We start from the raw sequence: 19,523 nt of genomic DNA on the forward strand, positions 1-19,523 counted from the left end.
CTTAAAGAAAATCATTTACAGCAGCTTTAATCTCCTCCCCCGCTCCCTCACAGCTTTCCTCATTCTGTTTGCGTGGGATTAAGGATAGAGGCGGATTATGCTCTGTCCTGAAACTACTCTCTGGCTGCGTTATGGTCTAAACTCTGCTCCTGGCAGGAAAAGAGCACAACCGACAAGAGGGAGATAAAGGTACAGTAAATTATGATTTGTCACTTAAGTAGCGTTGTACTCAGAGACCTGGATTTTTATGTAACTTTTTTTTCGTATATGAATGGAAGTCTGTGTTAAATCAAATCTGGTTCACCACAATGCGATTGAAACTTTATTATAAATGTAATCTAACATAACTCGATAATGTCAATCCATTATAAAGCTTAGAGGAACCAGGAACTACACTCATCACTCACTCATCGTCTATACCGCTTAATCCTGTATACAGGGTTGTGGGGAGTCTGGATCCTATCCCAGGGCACAAGGCCATAAGGGTACACTCTGGACAGGGTGGCAATCCACCTTAGGGCATGCACACATTCACACACTCAAGCAATTTGGAAACAACAATTAGCATAATCTGCATGTCTTTGGACTGTGGGAGGAAACCGGAAGTACCCGAGGAAACCCACCAACATGAAAATCTAGCCAGAGATCAAACCCAGACCTTGGAGGTGCAAGGTGACAGTGCTAACCACGATGCCATCACAAGGAATTACAGATTTGTTTTTTGGTTTTCTTATCAATACTGACTCTGTAGCATGCAAATCTGTAATCTATTTGAATAACAAGTTTGCTTCAACATATACTGATGATAATACGAGGAGCCGGCCCAAGAGTTTGCATTAAAGTAGTTCTACATCATTACTAATGACAGTGACCACATAAATGATTGTGTGCAGTGGCGACGGTGAAAGCATTCATACGTCAGCTTTCTGGACAATAAAGCCAGCTATGGAGAACAGAGCCAAAGTGGATCTGCTTATTTTGGAAAAAGAGGGTAAGAGATGGGACAAATTTGACTGTAATGGTTTCTTGAAGACACTTCTGGTGTCTGGTAGATTTGTAAGTTTTGCCCTGAAGCTTGAAAAAAAGAAAAAGAAAAATGGTAACCAACAAATAAATGCAATCCGTCTCACCCGAAAATCATCTTTCCCTTCAAACCACATCCAGATCTTGTTCAGACCTTGTCTCATGTGGTCAAACGAGTGAAGGACTCCTTCGGCAGGGAAATGGATGGGAATGAACTGCTGCATGGTCTCCTGAACACTCCATGGCTTCGGCCTTTACTAAAGGTTAGTTATGTAAAGAATAAAACACTTGGAGTCACTGTTAGGAAAAAAATATTCAACGTGGTGTGATTTGAAAAGCTGTAGTTACTCTTAGCACACTGAACTACATTTTCTGCTATTGATATCTTCCTCTGGCTCGCTTTCTGCAGGTGTACGAGTGTTTGCAAGGAAATCTGAGGAGCCCAGCTACCCCATATCTCCCCTATGCCTCTGGAATCACTCTTGAGGTTTTAATGATTTTAATAATGCTTTTAATGATTGGGTTGATTAAAAACATTCATGATATGAGTGAAGTACCTTTCCTATAATGCTATCTGTGGCATGTTTCAGATTCTATCAGATTTGAGAGCTCTGCCATGTCCATCATATGAGGCCAGAGAACTTTATCACCTTCTCATGGAGCCCCACATGCAGGTAACCAGTGCTAATGCGCTAAATAAATCAAGTCATTACGCTGAGTCACCAAGTCCTTCGATAGAGTTTAACACTACAGATTATACAGCAGCAAGTTCTGACAGCAATTTCTGATTGGATGGGAGTGATGATAATGGACAGTAACAGCACTGGGATGGTTTTTGGTGTGATATTGTTTAATTATAATACAACTTGCAGCTTGTCTTACAAGATACTGCAAACTACAATATGCTCTGGTCTGAGGACTTTTCTGTGGTTAAAAAACTTATATAAACAGCTCTGGTTGCTGCAAAGTGTTGGCAAAAAAAGTAATCCTTCCAAAAATGGTATGTTAATAGCAAAAAAAAATGTAACTACGTGTTTTTAGGCTTTGCTCTCAGCCCATGATGTTGTGGGACTGAAGGACTATGAGCCTGTCTTGCCTCCACTGCCTGAAGATCTGGTCAACAATGAGGAGGCCATGAGGATCGTCTGCATGGTCAAGAACAACCAACCTCTGGTGAGCATATTCTGAGCAAACTTGTCCGTATCTTACTGCATCACTGAGTTTGTTTTGTTTTTGCTTAAATGAATAACTTAAGTCTTGTATCCTGTGAAGGAACATGGTGTCAGTAGGGGGATCCAAACCAAACCTTGCACAAGCTGATCTCCCAAGCCCTCATCCCAACCCAGAGAGCCCAAAGAGTGGCTTTACATACTAACAAGAATAAAGAATACGCAAGAAGAAAGCCCTTACACAAATTCAATAGCACATCTGGAGATACATCTGCTTTACCCCATACCAGTACCTGCTTGGACAGGAGCCTCAGTTACTCAGTGGGCATGGAGTATGAAGTTGAGGAGTATAGATCTGGATTTCAAGATTTTACCAAAGACTCTGATGCTGGGGAAAACTTTGATATAAGAAAATCTGAAGATGGTGTCGATGTTTCTTCACAGACCCAAATCGCACAATCTGCTCCTGTTCTCCCTAAAGTTCTCCAATATATACGCATTTCTCCATCAAGACCCGTTCAACATCAGCTTCTGGGGAATCTATGGAAGGAAGAATCTGTGACTTGAAAGCATCTCCTTGGTGTGGAAATGCAGATTTATGTGCAAATGCTTCTGTGCAGCAAACTCATGTCAAAAGCATCTCTAGGCATGGCAATTCCCATGGAAGCCAGGTTGGCCATTTTCATTGCCTTCCTATTTTCCCCTGGATCTTCATTTTCTTCTTCCTCCAGCTCTGTTGGAATTTTTACAGCTCACGCAGTGGTATCACAGACAGCCTCCAGCACCACCTCACCAAAAGTCAGAAGCAAACCTATGCCTTCACAGACGTCTCCAGGGCATCAAGATGACAGACACTACAATGTTTCCAATAGCCTCCAGCTGTCCAGCTCCTCCCAAAACCACAGAGACAAGCGTGGTGGAATTGGGTGTTTTCCTAATCAGAGGAAAATGATTGGAAAGAAATTAGGTGGATTTCTCTTTTCTTTTATCCACCTTCTTTTTCATTCCTGACATTTCCTCAACTATCGCCCACTCTGTTTTGAATGCCACTCTCCTCTTTTGTCATATTTCATGACTTGACACTCATTCATCTTTTACTTTGTTCATCATTTACAAATAATGACTATTTTTGTCCATTTTAAGTATGTTCCTTTATTTCAGGGAGCAACTATACGGAGAGATGAAAGGACGGGAGAGATCTACGTGGCTCGAGTTATTCATGGAGGATTGGCTGACCGCAGTGGTGAGATTACTTCTATGCCTTATCAACCACGTTCATATGTAGCATATGCAAAAATTTACTCTAAATCACGTTGGTCCTGAAGAACCCCAGTCCTGAACAGTTTTCTCTACCTCCAGTAGGCTTTCTCGCACCTCCAGGGTTGGGGGTTTAAACACACCTAGTGGGATTTCTCTGGGTTTCCATCACATTCCAAAGAAGTGTGTTGCAGGCGGATCTGTGCTTCCAAATTGCCCTGTAGCTTGGGAGTGTGTATGTGCTTGTGGGTTATGAGAAGTAGGGGTCCTTAGTAACTTAACTTCCCCTTAAATCACTGATGGTGTGAGGTCAAGATGACATTTGAATGAATGAACTAATGAATCCAACCACTTCATCTCAAGCATTAGCTGAGTTGGTTGTTACCTGTGGACAGAAGGGTTCTCCAGAACCCTTGGAGAACTTGAAATTTTGGTAGCATCATGTTCCTGAAAGATTAATGGATGACAGTTTGGGGGAACCCTTGTCATGGTTTCAAATTTTATGTCCTCCTGAAGGTCTGTTGCATGCCGGAGACAAACTTGTGGAGGTGAACGGATATCCTGTGTTTGGACTGGAACCAGAGCAGATAATAAAAATACTGGTTGGAATTTTAATTCCATTCTCATTCAAATTTTTTCCTGTTCTATGTGGAAAGTGTAAGATGGGACATGATGACTCGGGTCTTCCTCCAACAGGCTCACTCGCACGGAACCGTTATGTTTAAACTGGTCCCAATTACTGGCAGACCCGACCACAACAAGACCACGGTCAGTTATTTCCTTCTTCACGGTTTCTATACTACTTCATCATCAGATCGATAGTTATAGATTTTTTCCGATCCAAATATCTGCTACTTTTTTCTCTCTCTTTTTGCCGCCACTCCTGCCTGTCTTGATTGTAGCTGTTTGTGCGAGCCATGGTGGACTACAACCCCAACCAGGACCCTGGCATCCCATGTGTGGATGCTGGCATGGCCTTTAGGAAGGGCAACCTGTTGGAGATAGTCGACCAGACAGACGCCCTGTGGTGGCAGGCAAAGAAACTGCCGTGCAGTTCGATGTGTGCTGGTCTCATTCCAGCCTCCTGCATGCTCAAGAAGTCAGGACATGATCTGTATAAGTGGATTATATACAGTACATTAAAAGCATAATCGAGTACATAAAAAGTGTTTAACGTTTTGCATCATCATGTTGTTGTTTTTTTGTGTTCAAGGAAGACGAAAGAATTCTGGTGGTCGCAGCCCCACACCTGCAACAAAATCTGTAAGTATTCAAAATTAATGGCACCCTAGATTAAAGTGAGTAAAAATTAATAACACTTTAAAAACTGCCCAGCTATACATCAAATAGGGATGATGCAAAGCTTTTCAGAGTTATATATTGGCACCCTCACAATGTTTTGGTAACATCATTCCTGGAAAGTAAAACTGCAAAAATCTGTTTTTTTCCTGTAATTCCTAATGGCCCACTCCTCCATGCTGAACATTTCAAACAACTCTATATTCTGAAATTTGCACAAATCTGTGAAATTCCTTTACAAACCAGATCACAGGTTTTTAATTAAATCCAGAGACTTAAACGTTAAATGGACCCTTTAAATGGACCCTAATGTTCCACTAATAATTGGACTAATCACACAATTAAAATTTCGAAAATCTGTCCTGTAGGTAAATAGTAACCACGCAAACACTTGATCTGATTGTTCCTCTCTTGTTGGAACAAATATATTCTTCTTGCGCATGTTTGCCCAACATGGGGGGAACGTTAAATGACGTAATGAATTTCCGGGAAGGAAGTATTACCTAATATTATAACTTTTACTATTCTTTAACGGTACACAAAGCTCTCACATCGGTCTTCACTTCAGAGGGGTTCCTGGTAGTCCAGGCAGTCTGATCATGGCTTTGATGTACTGAGAAACCTTTCTACCTCGATGGTATCCAAGCACTAGTGAAACCCTGGGATAAGTGCATTAGTGTAGCAGAGGATTATATTGAGAAATAAAGGAAGCTTTTACTTTTAAAACTGTGTTTTGTTATTCTGCACAATCTGAAGTCCCGGTTTGACTTGAATCACCAACGTCCAAAAGAAATGTCATAATTTTGTATTTAAAAAAATGTTGTTTTCTGGGTCTTTTGTGCTAATCTGTGCACAGTGAGCACAGTGGATGAAGGTGAGGAGCATTTATTAGTTTAAACAATTTTATATAAATTGCTTTTGGAAATAAAAAACACTTGATATAACTATGCAGTCTTGTCTTTCCCTCCTTCAGAGGACGACATGATGGCTATCGACGTATCTATTGTAGAAACAGGTATTTTTTTTCTATAATCTTAATCTTTAAAACTCTTGTTTACTTAATTTAATGACGCTAATGAGAGTTATTTCTTCTTCTTAGATGAGGAAGCTTTTGAATCTGGTAGGTGAGTCACCTGTTTCTATATACAGACTAAATTACAGACAAATCAAATGATTTTAGTTAAATTGTCATTTATTCCATTTATCGGTGACCGGGAAGAGGAACTAAAGGAGGGTAAGTACACTATTTATCATGTTTTTATTTGTCTTGTTTATCTAACACATGCAGAATCTGTTTATTGGTTTGTTTATGGTTTCAGACGAGAGTGAGTTTAGTGCTACCGTCGATGGCGTTTATCTTGGTAAGTCTTAACCGTTATCTTTCATGAAAATGTATTAAGCAGAACATAACTCTAGCTCGCCGTTGTGGTCAATAATGCTGCACAACATCTGGATTTAAAATGTACTGTATATATATTTCAACAGTTAGGAAACTTATGATCTACAACGTATCTCTAAAAATATTGCAGAGACCCGTGTGTCAGCTTTACTTACTGCTTTTAATGTTCTGAGATTCTGTGTGATGGAACTTATAGTTCTACCTGCTGTGTAATTGTGTATGCCTATGTGTGTGTGTGTGTAAATGTCTCAGCCGGGTTCCGGAGGAGTCTGCGTGTGTGTCGTCGGCAGAGGGTTCAAGGTGGAGGTTCGGGCCTCATCCGCTCCCCGTGCTGCTCCAGCTGCCTCGCCAGCCCGTATGAGGAAGTGGTGCGGCACCAGCGCCACCCAGAGGACAAACACCGCCTCATCGCTCTGCTGGGTGAGTCTGGGTGTGTATGAGTAACTTTGTGTGTGTTTAGCTTTCAGAGGTTGTATATAAAATAGTACAAAAACAGTTGCCACAGTGCCTAATTACACATCCGTATGTATGATGCGAATAAAACTCTTTACATTTCTCCCAGGTCCGTCTGGAGTCGGTGTAAACGAGTTACGCAGGAAACTGATCGAGATCAACCCGAGAACCTTTAGGGGAGCCACACCACGTCAGTACACGCTGGCTCTCGCACCTCTCGTCACCTCTGATCTGTTGGTTCTGCATCAGTCGTCTGATTTCTTGTCTGTTTACAGACACGACGAGGCCACCGAAGATGTACGAGGAACCCAGGCGGGAGTATCACTTCATCAGCAGGGATCAGTTTGAGAACATGGTGTACAACAACAGGTGATTCCGCACACTTTAACGGTATTTGGAGCTGCATACAAAAGTTTCAACATGAAGGAGACTAAGAAATGGATTACTTCATATTTAGAAACGAACCATAACTCATCGTATCTTATTGACCCAGCGATGTGTTTGTTTCCTCAGGTTTGTGGAGTACGGAGAATTCAAGGGTCACCTCTACGGCACCAGCGTGGACGCAGTGAAGGACGTTCTGGCTGCCGGGAAGATCTGCATCATTGATATTGAGCCATATGTGCGTGTGAAACGTGTTTCCTACTAGCAAAATCCTAAGCATGACTTTTGGGGATGGTCACAAATTGAGCAAAGCATGTCCCTTTAATGTCTAATTTAAAGATAAAGAAAGTTCTAAGCTTTTTTTTTTGTCCCCAGGCCATCACGTCCGTACGAACCCATGAGCTCAAAGCGTACATCATCTATATAAAACCTCCCTCATTAGCTCAGATGAAACGAACACGGATCAACGCACAGGTGACTGGTTACTGCACCGATCGTCCGTTTAAGGTGATCAGACGCATCGCTGAATTGCGCATGTATGCTCTTTATTATTAAAATGAATACACAGCTTGGTACCTTTTTAATGTCCCTTTCTCAGGATGAGGACTTCCGTGAGATCGAGGAGGCAGGCTGCAGGATGGAGCAGCATTACGCTGAATTTTTCGATCATGTGATCGTGAACGACGGCCTGCAGGCGTCCTGTGTGCAGCTGATGGCGGCGGTGAGAAGAGCGCAAGAGGAGCCACAGTGGGTTCCTGTCTCATGGATCAGACCGACTGATGACCTTTGAATGTGAATTTGACATTTAGGGACATTTAGTTTCGAATTTTTGAGATGAACAAAAACATTTATTAGTGGATCAAAACAACGTTTCTTGGTGTGATGAAGCTTTTAAGGCTTTTAATAGGGATGTGCGAATTTACACTGTGGGAATAGACTGTACAGTAATATGTTTACATACTGTAGTTCATGAAATTCACTTTTTTACACAGTATGGATGGTCATCACTATATAAACCTCCCAAGCCACAGTTGTAATATTTGTATTTAATTAAAAGGTTACTCATTTGATTGTTACATTTTTTACATAAAATATGCACCACATTCTAAGTCTGTATACTATATAAATATATACAGTACAGTATACTGTAAAATATCAAAATAAAAATATCAATTGCTAAATTTTTACATTTTTAATTTAACTACTGTATAATTTTAAACAAATATACACAAAGTATATTTTAACTATATAATATACTGTTTGCATACTATTTACACATTATTATTATTATTATTATTATTATTATTATTATTTTACACGTTATTATAACTTTTACATAAATACACATGGGTATCAAAAAGTTTCGAGACTAGTTTTGTAATACACCACCAGATGGCAGCACAAGGCACAGGGAGCACCGAGCTTCATAAGTCAGAGTGCCAAAAGACATCATCTTGTACATCAGGAGTTGTGCAGCTGGTGCTATTCTGACCATGTGTGTTACCACGTCTGCAAGTTAGAACAAAGAGCCAATGTGCAATTCTGCGTAAAACTGGTCAAATTGCTCCAAGGAGTCGTTTGAGGTCTTCTGAGTAGCATGTTCGCTTCAAGAGCGGAAGAACATCACTGGAAGATTATGAGGGATCAGGAAGATCTTCAACTAGCCAGCCCCTGAAAAAGTTTGAAACCATTAAGTAACTTGTGCACAATCCACAAAACTGCTTGACCAAGTTTTAAAGACTATACTCACTCACTCATCGTCCTGTATCAGGGCTGTGGGGGGCCTGAAGTCTATCCCAGGAGACTTAGGGCAGGAGGCAGGATACACCCTGTACAGGGTGCCACACTACGGGAAATTTGGGAACGCCAATTAACAAATCCTAAATGTCTTTGGGTTGTGGAAGGAAACTGGAGTACCTGGATGAAACCCACCAAGCACAAGGAAGAACATGCAAACTCTATGCACACAGAGACGGGAATCAAACCTGGACCCTGGAAGTGCAAGGCGACAGTGCTAACCACTACACCACTGTGCCACCTAAAGAATATATATATATATATATATAGTATATATATATATATATATACACACATTATTATTATCATTTTAACCATATTATATGTATATTATTTATATGATATAATTTAAATTTATATACAACAATATATCTTTTTATGATGATATTGCTGCGTTAAAAAAAAGTAGACACGTGACCCGGAAATAAACCTTTCCGTTTCCAACGGCAACAAACAACACAAAGGGGTTTCGTTCCAAACGCCGCCCCTAGAGGATCAGAAGTGCACTCCATTCGCTATGAATTAACGAAACGCTACGTCATAACTAGTGGACTCTATGTACACTATGAGTGTATTTGAGACTCACCCTAACGAAGTCTGAAAACTGAGAAATCTGTGCGTTTTCTCTTTTATTGTTGTTAAAATTCATAATAGATCAAAAACCCTGGAGTCATAACTTGCAAAGGTTTTTTTTTTCAATATAAAAATGACAATGGATACGGACGATGAAAAGGTGTGTGGTGAGATAGGGATGCTGTTACCGTTTTTTGGTTGATTAACGGTTTTAGCCTGCTAGCTAGCCTGATGTAAACACGTTAAATGGACGGTATGTGTGTTTTTTTTTTTTTTTTATAATTCACATTTTGATAAGTTTTATATAACGCAGGTATACAGCACAGCAAGAAGAAGAGACCTCCCGCCAATTTCGCACGTGCAGAAAGTAAGTGTTTGCATGGTAAAGCAGCACAGCGCTGTAAACTTGGTTGCCATATTGAGCGGATTTGCGTCTTAATGTGTATTACGGTATTATTATTTATTTATATGATTTATATATACTTATTTGAAAAGCGTGTTCTGAGTAAATCTAGAGCAAGAACAGCGGAATAACCTAGTCATGTTTATGTGTCGGCTTAAGAGATGTCCGAACCACGATTCTGAGTCGACTCCGAGTCTAGTGACTCTTTTTAGTGAGTCAGTGCACTCGGCTCCTCTAATAACATTCGACTCTTACCAAATAGTTTCTTGTCAGTTTTTTTTTTTTTTTAATAATCAACTTAAATAAATGTTAATTGAATCAATCTATAACTAACCCTGCAGCATTGTTTAAAATAAATAAAAAGTAACACAACACCTTTCTGAATTAAGATTATTTGATCTTGTCTGTTATTAACTTTGATTTTATTCTGTACGAGTGGGGATCGAAAGGTTTTGAGAGTAGCTGTGTTTACCAGATCTGTTTATTTTTTTCCTTTCTCAGACGCCCTAACCTGGCAGTGGTTTTCTAAACATTTGACCTCAAGGAACCGATTCAAAGAGTCGACTCTTTTACAAACGAGGCATTACATTACGAGTTAAAAAGGAATCAGCACTGATATTATAGGTTCTAATAAAGTTGTACGTTTATAATGAACTCGAGTTTATACAGCTTACTGAGAAGTAATCCTGAAGCGGATCTCAGTCAGGTTGTGAAGTCCGGATTTATCTCTGTCAAAACTTTTTTTTTTTTTTTTACCCAGTCAGAAAACATCACAGACTTCTTGAACTTTTTGATCTTTAAGTAGATTCCATTTAAAACCTGTTCCCTTAGAGGTGGGTGATGTAATCAAAATATAATATCACAATAATAGAACTTGAAAATCAACTTTATGTTACATATGATATCTAATTTTGTATAAGTTATTTTCCCGCTCCTCCCACTAGTGGTCACTACACCGGATCACCTGATTCGCCTGTTTGCTTCTGGCGCAGGTTTCACCCCGAGTGCTCCTCCTAACCCAACCTAAGACACTAACAGAGCACTGGAATCTCAGCGGCTCGGTGTGGGGAATTAGCTGGGGTGTAAACTCAGTCTTACGATACTTTAAAAGCATTATCATATCAGCATTGTCAAATATTAGCATTACATTGTCCAGGCTTACTAAACACCTTTGATCTGGACCTCAGATTAACCCTTGACCCTTGACCCTTGGAAGACTAATATCTGTCGTATATGAAGCTCCATTAAAGACATCTTGTGTTAAGTTTTCTTTCTCCCTGCTTGCATGTATATGGAGAAGAAAACAAGAGAATAGATCAGAGTCGAAGAAAACAAATGCTGCAAGCATTTAGAAGCGAAATCACGTAAAGGTGACGCAAAGCTCATTAATCTTAACTCTTGAGTAAGAAGCGGTGTAATCCTGGCCTCAGACTTACCTCAGCACTAATCCACGGGCATGTGTGTGTGTCACGTTTGTTTGTAATGTCACTTTGCTGTAAATTGGAATGACGAATAAACGGCTGGTAGGTTTTCTAAAGAGAGAGAAAAAAGTGCTTGAATGGTTATGTCTGTTCTGTGGATAGAGATAATTAAATATGTCATATTGTGCCTGTTTCTTTTTTTTTTTTAATGTATTAGCGAGGACCGCGTGCATTGCCATCTTTGCCAAGGTAAGCACCAGAGATAAAACTGAGATGTTACTTCTTTACTGTATTTGTGCACAGTTATAATTTTCTTCCGATCTCTTTGTCTCGCTCCTCCAACTTTGCTTGCATCTCCCTTCACAATACAAAAAAGCCAAGACACAGCAGGTTAGTAGGACATCGGCTTATTTAAATATAGAGTAAAACTATTGGGTGTGTGTTGAAATTTATTGTCATCTTCAAAAATATAATCTGTAATGAAAAACCTGAGGTTTATTCAACTTTTTTATTGTTTTACCCAGACGAGATGCCAATTCCTAAGAAGAAAAAGAAGAAGAAGGCCAAGCTGGAGGAGGGCATTGAGGCGGCTGAGGTCCCTAAAGGTGAGGTCATATAAGGTCTTCAACTCTAGATGAAAGAAAAAGGAAACAAGGATTAAATAAGGAATTTACATCATTATTGTGTCAGGATGTTACCCAGCATGCACGGCGCAATTAGCTGAAATTGTTCAGCCGCTTATTGGAAGAACCTTAATATAGCAAATGTAACTTTTAAAGTTCTTGCAATGAAAATACTGACAAGCCTCACCTTACTGACAAGATAAAGAAGGGGAAACCCTTTTTTATCTTTTTCTGCCACTCATTTTAAGAAAAATGGGCAGAGCTGATTCCTGGGCCAGAAATGAAAATACTATACAATACGATATGTTTTTAGTCATGATTCAATATGGTTGATTCAGGTGTACACTTTTGAACCTTACAGTCAGCCTCTTCATGATGAAAAGATGTGAATCTCCTGTTAAATGGGCCTACAAAGTTGATGTAATGTAATGTGGCTCTTTCACATCAGGGGACGGCGGGATCGAAATGGAAGGCCTGACCAGTCCGAGACAAACAGAGAGCCGGCAGCGTTTAACTCCCGAACCTTCTGAACTCCCAACACAAGGAAAGAAAAAGAAGAAGAAAGCCGAGACAGTCGGTACGACTCTGATCACAAAAAGATCAGAACGTAATTAGGCGTATTAGGAGAAATGCATTGATTTGTTTGGTGTGCTGTGATTGCTCAGATCAGGACTGCGATCAGGCCAACCTGGTGCTGAATGGCGACATGGCGGATCAGATCTCAGACGAGGAAACGACGCGGAAACCGAAGAAAAAAAAGAAGTAAGTCTTCACGTAAAAATTCTTTTAATGGAGGTTTTTCCGTAGTTAACAAACTCACTAGCCCTCCGGTCCCTGTTATGACCAACTCTGTAGATCTCTGTGAGTCATTCTTACATTACTTCCAAAATAAAATAATTCGTATACATTCTCTTTTTAACAGTGTACTTCCCTATCCACTCAAATGACTTCCCTATGGACTGCAACTGGTATTTTTACTGATTTCGATCCTCCAACCCCTGCTTTTATTTCTGAGTTACTCAATAAAGTCAATCCTTCTTTCTGTCACCTTGATCCTGCCCTCCTGTACCTGCTTAAATACTCTGCACCTGTTATGTCACGGCCTATTTCACTTCTCATTTCTAAAATCTTCCTCTTGAATTAAAGACTGCAGCTGTCACACCAGTCTTAAAGAAACCTGGCCTTGACCCGGCTGATATGGCCAACTACCAACCAATTTCAAATCTTCCGCTACTCTCAAAAATACTTGAATAAGTTGTTGCTGTTCAACTACAGTCGTATTTGTCATCTCATAATCTGTATGAATGTTTCCAATCCAGTTTTCGCCCTCACCACAGTACCGAGACAGCGCTTCTTAAGGTTGTCAATGACCTTCTTATGGCCTCTGATGCTGGCTCTGTTAGCATTTTGATTCTATTAGATCTTTCTTCTGCATTTGATACTATCTCTCACAGTATTTTCATTTCACGACTCTCTGCTCTTGGTATTTCTGGAACTGCCTTATTCTGGTTCGCTTCTTATCTTATCTGTCTGACCGTCAACACTATATTACTATCCCCCAGTCTAAATCCTCTACCGCTCCTGTTTTTCATGGTGTTCTGCAGGGTTCTGTTCTTGGCCCACTACTGTTCATCATCTACATGCTTTCTCTAGGTAAAATCATCCACCGTCATGGTTTCAATTTCCACTGTTATGCAGACGACACTCAACTCTATATCAGTTTTCGACACTACCATCCCTTTCCCACTAACTCCGTTTCAGCTTGTGTTGATGACATAAATGCTTGGATGACCAGTAACCTTCTCAAGCTCAATACTGATAAAACAGATTTTTTACTTTTTGGTTCATCTAAAACCGTTGCTTCTCTCTGTACTAATACTGTTAACATTTCCGGGACCTTGGTTAGACCTTCCACCACCGTTAAAAATCAGGGTATAATTTTTGACTCCCATCTTTCCTTTCTACCTCACATTTCTTTACTTACTAAATCTGCCTTCTATCACCTCCGTAATATAGCTCATCTACGGCCCTTCTTAGACATCAAGGATGCTAACACATGCTTTCATAACTTCTCGACTTGACTACTGTAATTCTCTTTTTTATGGTCTACCAAATACAACATTAAATAAGCTTCAATACATTTAGAACTCTGCTGCTAGGGTCCTCACTTATTCAAAGAAATCCTCACAAATCACTCCCATCCTACACAAACTTCATTGGCTACCTGTTCGCTCACGCATTTAATACAAGATTCTCCTTATCCCCTTCAAAGCACTCCATGGTCTTGCCCCCCCCCCATATATTTCGGATCTTATTCATACTTACTCCTGAGGGCACTGGTGGCTCAGTGGTAGGTGTTTCGCCCGGGTTCGATTCCCAGCCAGTGCCCAAACCCCAGCCACTGGATGCAGTGCCGGTCCCAAGCCCGGATAAAATGGGAGGGTTGCGTCAGGAAGGACATCCGGTGTAAAAAAAACACCTGTGCCAAGTTGTAGTGCGGACTGGGCATTCCGCTGTGGCGACCCCTTGCCGGGAGCAGCCGAAAGTCCAACCAAACATTCATACTTACTCCCCTGTTCGCACACTCCGATCTGCAGATGATGGTCTACTGTTAATTTCTCGCCGTAGATTAGCATCATTTGGAGGACGAGCATTTAGTATTCCTGCCCCTACACTCTGGAATTCTATTCCCAAACACATCCATGATCTTTCTTCACTACAGGATTTCAAAACCCACCTTAAAACATTTTTTCTCGTTTTGTTTTCCCAATCTTTGAATATGTGTTTAGATAAATTCTACCGGTTTTCATGTTTATCTGTATTTAGTTTTTTTTTTGTCTTTCAGATGTCTCTTTCTATGTGTAAACATTTTTGTTATTGTAAAGCAGCCCTGAGTCTCTTGAAAGGCGCTATATAAAATAAACTTATTACTATTATTAGGTTATTTTGCGTTAAAATCCTTTACTCGTTCATCTATTTAGGACGAAGCCTAAAGTGACGGAAATGGAGCCAAATAACGATCTGGACATTGAAGAAGATGACATCATTACGGGTGCCCAGCCTCCGATCCCCCAGCATGCACTGTTCTCCGCTCCTCAGGGTCAAAGTCAGCCTGTGGCCAAGGTGTTCATCGAGAGGGGGCGTACGTTCACACTTTTACTGACCGTGTAGATCCGTTTACGGTGGTCTGGAATGAGACTTATCTTGATCATCATGCTGTTTGTGTTTTGGTGTGTGTGTTTTTAATTTCAGGTCGCTTTCAACCAGCCGAGCGTACAGATAGGTGTAGGATCAGCGATCACACGGAGCACAACTTCATGGACGTCCAGTCCACGTGGACCACCAGAGACGTGTCCGTCAGAGTGCATCGTGGCTTCAGGTATTGTGAGGCTTCGTGATTTATAGTGGCTTCTATAAATATACACACCCTTAACCTTTTCCATGGGGTCCTGTAACTTAAACAATACTCTGCTTTCTTCTTTGAAGGGTGATCGGCTTGTTCTCTCATGGCTTTCTAGCTGGTTATGCTGTTTGGAATATTATTATGCTCTACGTTTTGGCTGGAGATCAGATGACCGCACTGCCAAACTTACTGCAGCAGTACCACACGCTCGCCTATCCCGCACAGTGCCTCTTTTACTTGCTCCTGGCCCTTAGCACTGTTTCAGCCTTTGACAGGTAAGGCACGGGCGGTGATTATGTCTGAAACACATTACGTGATTTCCACATTGAAATGATTGTTTGTCTTCTGGTAATCAGATTGGATCTTGCCAGAGCATCGACTGCAATGAGGAGTTTCCTCACTCTTGATCCTGTAGCATTCGCCTGCTTCTGTGAGTTTTAGTTAACGGACCAGTTCAAAAGTGTTTTGTTTGTAAAAAAGTTTTGTTGGTGTATATTTCTCTCTCTCTGCAGTGTATTTCTCAGCTTTGGTTCTATCTCTAAGCCAGCAGATGACCAGCGATCGCATTAATCTATACTACAGTGTGAACTCTTCACTGTGGTGAGTTTCCTACATAAAACTGACTAAAGGCAGACTTTTCATCCTTTATCATTATACATTAGTAATACGGCAGCAGTGTTGCCTACCATCCCATGTTGATCTACAGTATGTTCTCCTGTCTTCCTTGCTAAGGCTGCCTGGCTCAGAGCGCAGCATCCTGTATCCCTGGATCATCGTGCATCTAGTGGTCACCCTGTTAGTGGGCTTGGCCTGGGTCCTAGTGTCCACCTCTCCGGATGTGGATTACATGGAAGGCAAGTTCTCACCCCGTGTTAAAATTAAGATTGTAGTCGTAGCATTACCTTCGACATCTAAACGCCATGTGGTGTTAATTTGTGCAGATTCTTTAATTGCGATGAAAATAGAACATCCCAACGTGGAGGAGAAAGGAAGCGTCACTGCTTGAGAAGCAGCTCCAAATGAAACTGAAGCACTGTTCTTGCTCATTCTGTACAGGATAACTTTGTAAATAAACTTTTTTACGGAAAACATGACTGTTTGCATTTGTGTGTGTTGGAAGTGAGGCAGCCAAGATGTTTCTACTGTAATGCTAAGAATCTAGAAGAAAATTTATTAGATTGCAAGGAGTTGTGATTTCTTTTCAACAAATCTTCAACGGTTTCATGCAGATGTGGGACTGGCGTTAGAGGAATGTTTTAATCCGCAAAATCCTCATTACATATAATAAACACTATTCAAAATAATTACCTTTACTAAAATAATACTAAGGCAGTTCGTTCAGGAAAAACACTTTATTCACGACAGCCTTGTACTCCCATAGACGAGGATGCCATTTTGGCCTTCGTCTCAGAACAGCCACCAGGAGCACACAAACACCTAGTGCCTTCAGAGCAGCTTCACCAGACACTCCCCATGGTCAATGGGCTGTGGCAAAAAAAAGACGTGAAAACAACATTAAAATCAAGTTTAATTCCAAATGGACTGCTGGAAAAGCTCTTCAAAACATCTTACCTTCCTCATGACTGTCAGCTTGACTCTTAGCTAGAGCTGGCGAGTCAGCAACAAATAGGACCATACCACTAGAGACTAGAAGTTTCTTCTCAGAATCCCATGGAGGTGAAACTGATCTTCCTGTTAAAAATTGACAATCAAGAAGTTGACAGGTATAAGGTAAAACCAGATGATAAGTAAAACCTTAGTACTCATTAGTCCAAGACAACCTTACTTGTCCTATCACAGCTTGGTTCACAGGACTCTGTGGCTGAGAGCTGGCACAACGCAGTACTGCAGTGGATAAAAAGCTGGAAAACAAAAGAAAAAAACATAATGCCAAAGATGTGACCTTCACATAGCAAACGTAGCAAAATTAAAGGGCATACCTGTTCCTCTTGAGGGATTAACGTTTCCTGGCCAACAAAGGTAAACATCTTCACAATGAAACGCCTGTAGTGAGTTAGATGCTGCAGACCAGAAGACAGCGTGACCGGGACCAGTGATGTCTGGTAGCGGTCCTCTGCATAAGGGCACCTTGTCAAGGCACAAGGGTAAAGTTTATATCCAAACTGGAGTAATGAATTATTGTGCAGTCATGTCACGGGCATGTTGGCTTGCTGGTGATGACCAAAGCAAAACGCTTACCCATCGACCAGCAGGTCCCACTGAGGTTTGCTTGAGGAGTCGGGTGTACCAGTGGCCCAGCAATGGTTCAGTACAAGGGCAATATTCGGATCCGCCCTCTCTGGAATGCGTACTTCCACATATACAGGATCCTGCAGTAGCTTTGTCACAGGGTAGTCAGCCTCTGTGTAGTATGAACTATACATCTCCGCTAAAATTATAGAAAGTTAGAAATTAGGCCCCCAAACGAAAATTCTTAAGTTCCTCTAGTTTCACATCTCACCACCCGCTCCTAACGACAGGCACTTCCAAATTGCACGTTCCCCTGGTTCTTGATGGGTTCTGCCAGATCCCTCATACCAACTCGGATTATTAGATCAGTAACTATCATATCAGGAGTTACCTCCTTTGTACCATCCATCAGCATACCAGGGTACCACAAGGTCACAGTGGTAGTAGTCACAAGGCCAAATAGTTTAAACTAAAAAGTGGTTAGAAGATTTGGTAATGGCAGGATCATCAGATCTTCATGTCAATGTCAAGGTAAGAGCTCTTCTTACCATTGATGTCGCTTCCATTGAAGCTCAAACATAGAAACTTCCAACCAAAATTATTTATTCTGCTTGTCAATGTTTGGCAGATAATTATCTTCCTACCCAACCAATTGCTGTGGTAAGAACTCTATTGGACAACTGGGCATTGTTAAGCAATCCAAAGTGCTTACCATCAGAACACCCTTTGGTCTTACACACCCCTTTTGCAAGCCTGAGCTCCACTCTCAGAGCGCCTTTTTGAACCACAGGAGGGGGCAAAGGACGAGTGTTCACATCTACCACCAGATCCTCCACCACTGTGGCCAAATATCTGCACTGGAAGGTCAGCCTGAAAGAAGAGCAAGTGTTAAAGTTTTAGCCCTAAACAAGCTGGGAAAGCATTTTAGAATCAGGGCAACATGATGAACACTTACTCAAGAGAGCTGTCTCTTGTGATTGCACCATGGGGACCAAACCCCACCTCATACGATGATACCATAGTGTTCTCGTAAACAATGTAGTCACCTTCCACCTGAAGGAAAAAACATTTGAAACATTGAAGTGAGGATTGGTTATTGAATAGCATGATGTGGCATGGATGTATGAAAGTCCTGATATGAGATGATCAGAGTCAGGTTTACATTAGCACTTATCTTGGAAAGAGGATTTTTTTTTTTATTTACAGACAATCAACAGACCTTTGTTCTAGTGCCACAGGCTGTGACTGGGAACTGGAAGATGGCAAAGTCATCATTGCTGTCAACAGCTGTACAGGGCTCACCAGTAATCGCCTGGATACTGATGCTTTCTAGATCAATGCTTGGTATTGTTACGTCTCTGGATATGACCAAAATAAATAGCCCATCCATGGTGCACTGCACAGTCACTAAAACATCGAATTACAAGAACAACCATTGCAGAGATCTAGTTGCTTGCGTTTTCAAAACCATAAATCAATATAAACCAATATAATACATTTTATACATTATCAAAATCAATTAATGCAGAATTTGGTGTGCTGCTCCATGAGCAACCTGATCACATTGGTTTAGAATGATAAAATGATACCAACCCAGAAATAACTTAGTTAGCATTTCTCACCTGCCTTTCCATAATAGCACATTGGACCATCATAAGCTCGAAAGAAACGTCGGTTATCAAAACAACAATCTAGTGCTTCACACTCGGCAGGACTGATGCCACGTTCACCGCAACCCACCCGGGAAGATTCATCCACCTCACAGAGCTGGGAAGCTGCAGAGGCCACTCGGGCCTGCTGCCATGATTGATTAGTGTTTGGGAGAGATTCCTGAAGTAGGTTTCCTTCCTGCTGAGTGACTCCTGATTGTGTGAACTGGCCCTGAAGCACTTGATCACCCGTGCTAGCTGAGTGAAAAGATGGCATTTGCCATGATCGCATTTTTAGCACTTGGGCACTACAAAAACTTGCATGGAAGACAAGGAAAACTAACACCACAACAGGATACATCTTACCCACCATCTTGACTTAAACAACTAAGCTTTCCAATACCACCTGGGAACTATTTAAGAGGCTTTAGTGTTGCCAGGTTACCAGTGTGGCCTGTGGGTTGGCTGCTTTGTGTTCAT

The 19,523-nt window shown here is 41.1% G+C and overlaps 3 protein-coding genes across 3 annotated transcripts; 2 read left to right on the top strand and 1 right to left on the bottom strand.

Annotated features, from left to right (window-relative positions):
• Nucleotides 1–72: 72 nt before the first annotated feature.
• Nucleotides 73–8,098, top strand: mpp4b (MAGUK p55 scaffold protein 4b). Its single transcript, XM_053499685.1, has 22 exons — nt 73–189; nt 894–991; nt 1,165–1,286; nt 1,433–1,510; nt 1,614–1,697; nt 2,065–2,196; nt 3,354–3,435; nt 3,966–4,051; nt 4,146–4,217; nt 4,352–4,548; nt 4,663–4,712; nt 5,605–5,622; nt 5,722–5,763; nt 5,848–5,868; nt 5,968–5,982; nt 6,068–6,109; nt 6,400–6,567; nt 6,710–6,790; nt 6,876–6,969; nt 7,114–7,222; nt 7,360–7,491; nt 7,583–8,098. Exons 2-22 carry the CDS (start codon nt 946–948, stop codon nt 7,772–7,774), a joined length of 1,863 nt encoding a protein of 620 aa, XP_053355660.1. The 5' UTR covers nt 73–189; nt 894–945; the 3' UTR covers nt 7,775–8,098.
• A 1,287-nt stretch (nt 8,099–9,385) lies between these two features.
• On the top strand, nt 9,386–16,444 carry tmem237b (transmembrane protein 237b). The gene is made up of 14 exons (XM_053499010.1): nt 9,386–9,514; nt 9,668–9,721; nt 11,396–11,427; nt 11,555–11,568; nt 11,703–11,783; nt 12,250–12,378; nt 12,467–12,563; nt 14,783–14,943; nt 15,054–15,180; nt 15,288–15,479; nt 15,561–15,634; nt 15,717–15,804; nt 15,937–16,058; nt 16,146–16,444. The coding sequence occupies exons 1-14, from the start codon at nt 9,488–9,490 to the stop codon at nt 16,208–16,210; spliced, it is 1,263 nt and encodes a 420-aa protein (XP_053354985.1). The 5' UTR covers nt 9,386–9,487; the 3' UTR covers nt 16,211–16,444.
• Nucleotides 16,445–16,541: 97 nt separating this feature from the next.
• zp2l2 (zona pellucida glycoprotein 2, like 2) lies at nt 16,542–19,416 on the bottom strand. The gene is made up of 9 exons (XM_053499009.1): nt 19,017–19,416; nt 18,614–18,801; nt 18,350–18,447; nt 18,107–18,264; nt 17,404–17,593; nt 17,145–17,292; nt 16,991–17,066; nt 16,777–16,896; nt 16,542–16,689 (listed from the first exon to the last, which is right to left on the bottom strand). The coding sequence occupies exons 1-9, from the start codon at nt 19,414–19,416 to the stop codon at nt 16,682–16,684; spliced, it is 1,386 nt and encodes a 461-aa protein (XP_053354984.1). The 3' UTR covers nt 16,542–16,681.
• Nucleotides 19,417–19,523: the final 107 nt, after the last annotated feature.

The sequence above is a fragment of the Clarias gariepinus genome, chromosome 6 (assembly GCF_024256425.1).
Source record: "Clarias gariepinus isolate MV-2021 ecotype Netherlands chromosome 6, CGAR_prim_01v2, whole genome shotgun sequence".
Lineage (NCBI taxonomy): Eukaryota > Metazoa > Chordata > Actinopteri > Siluriformes > Clariidae > Clarias > Clarias gariepinus.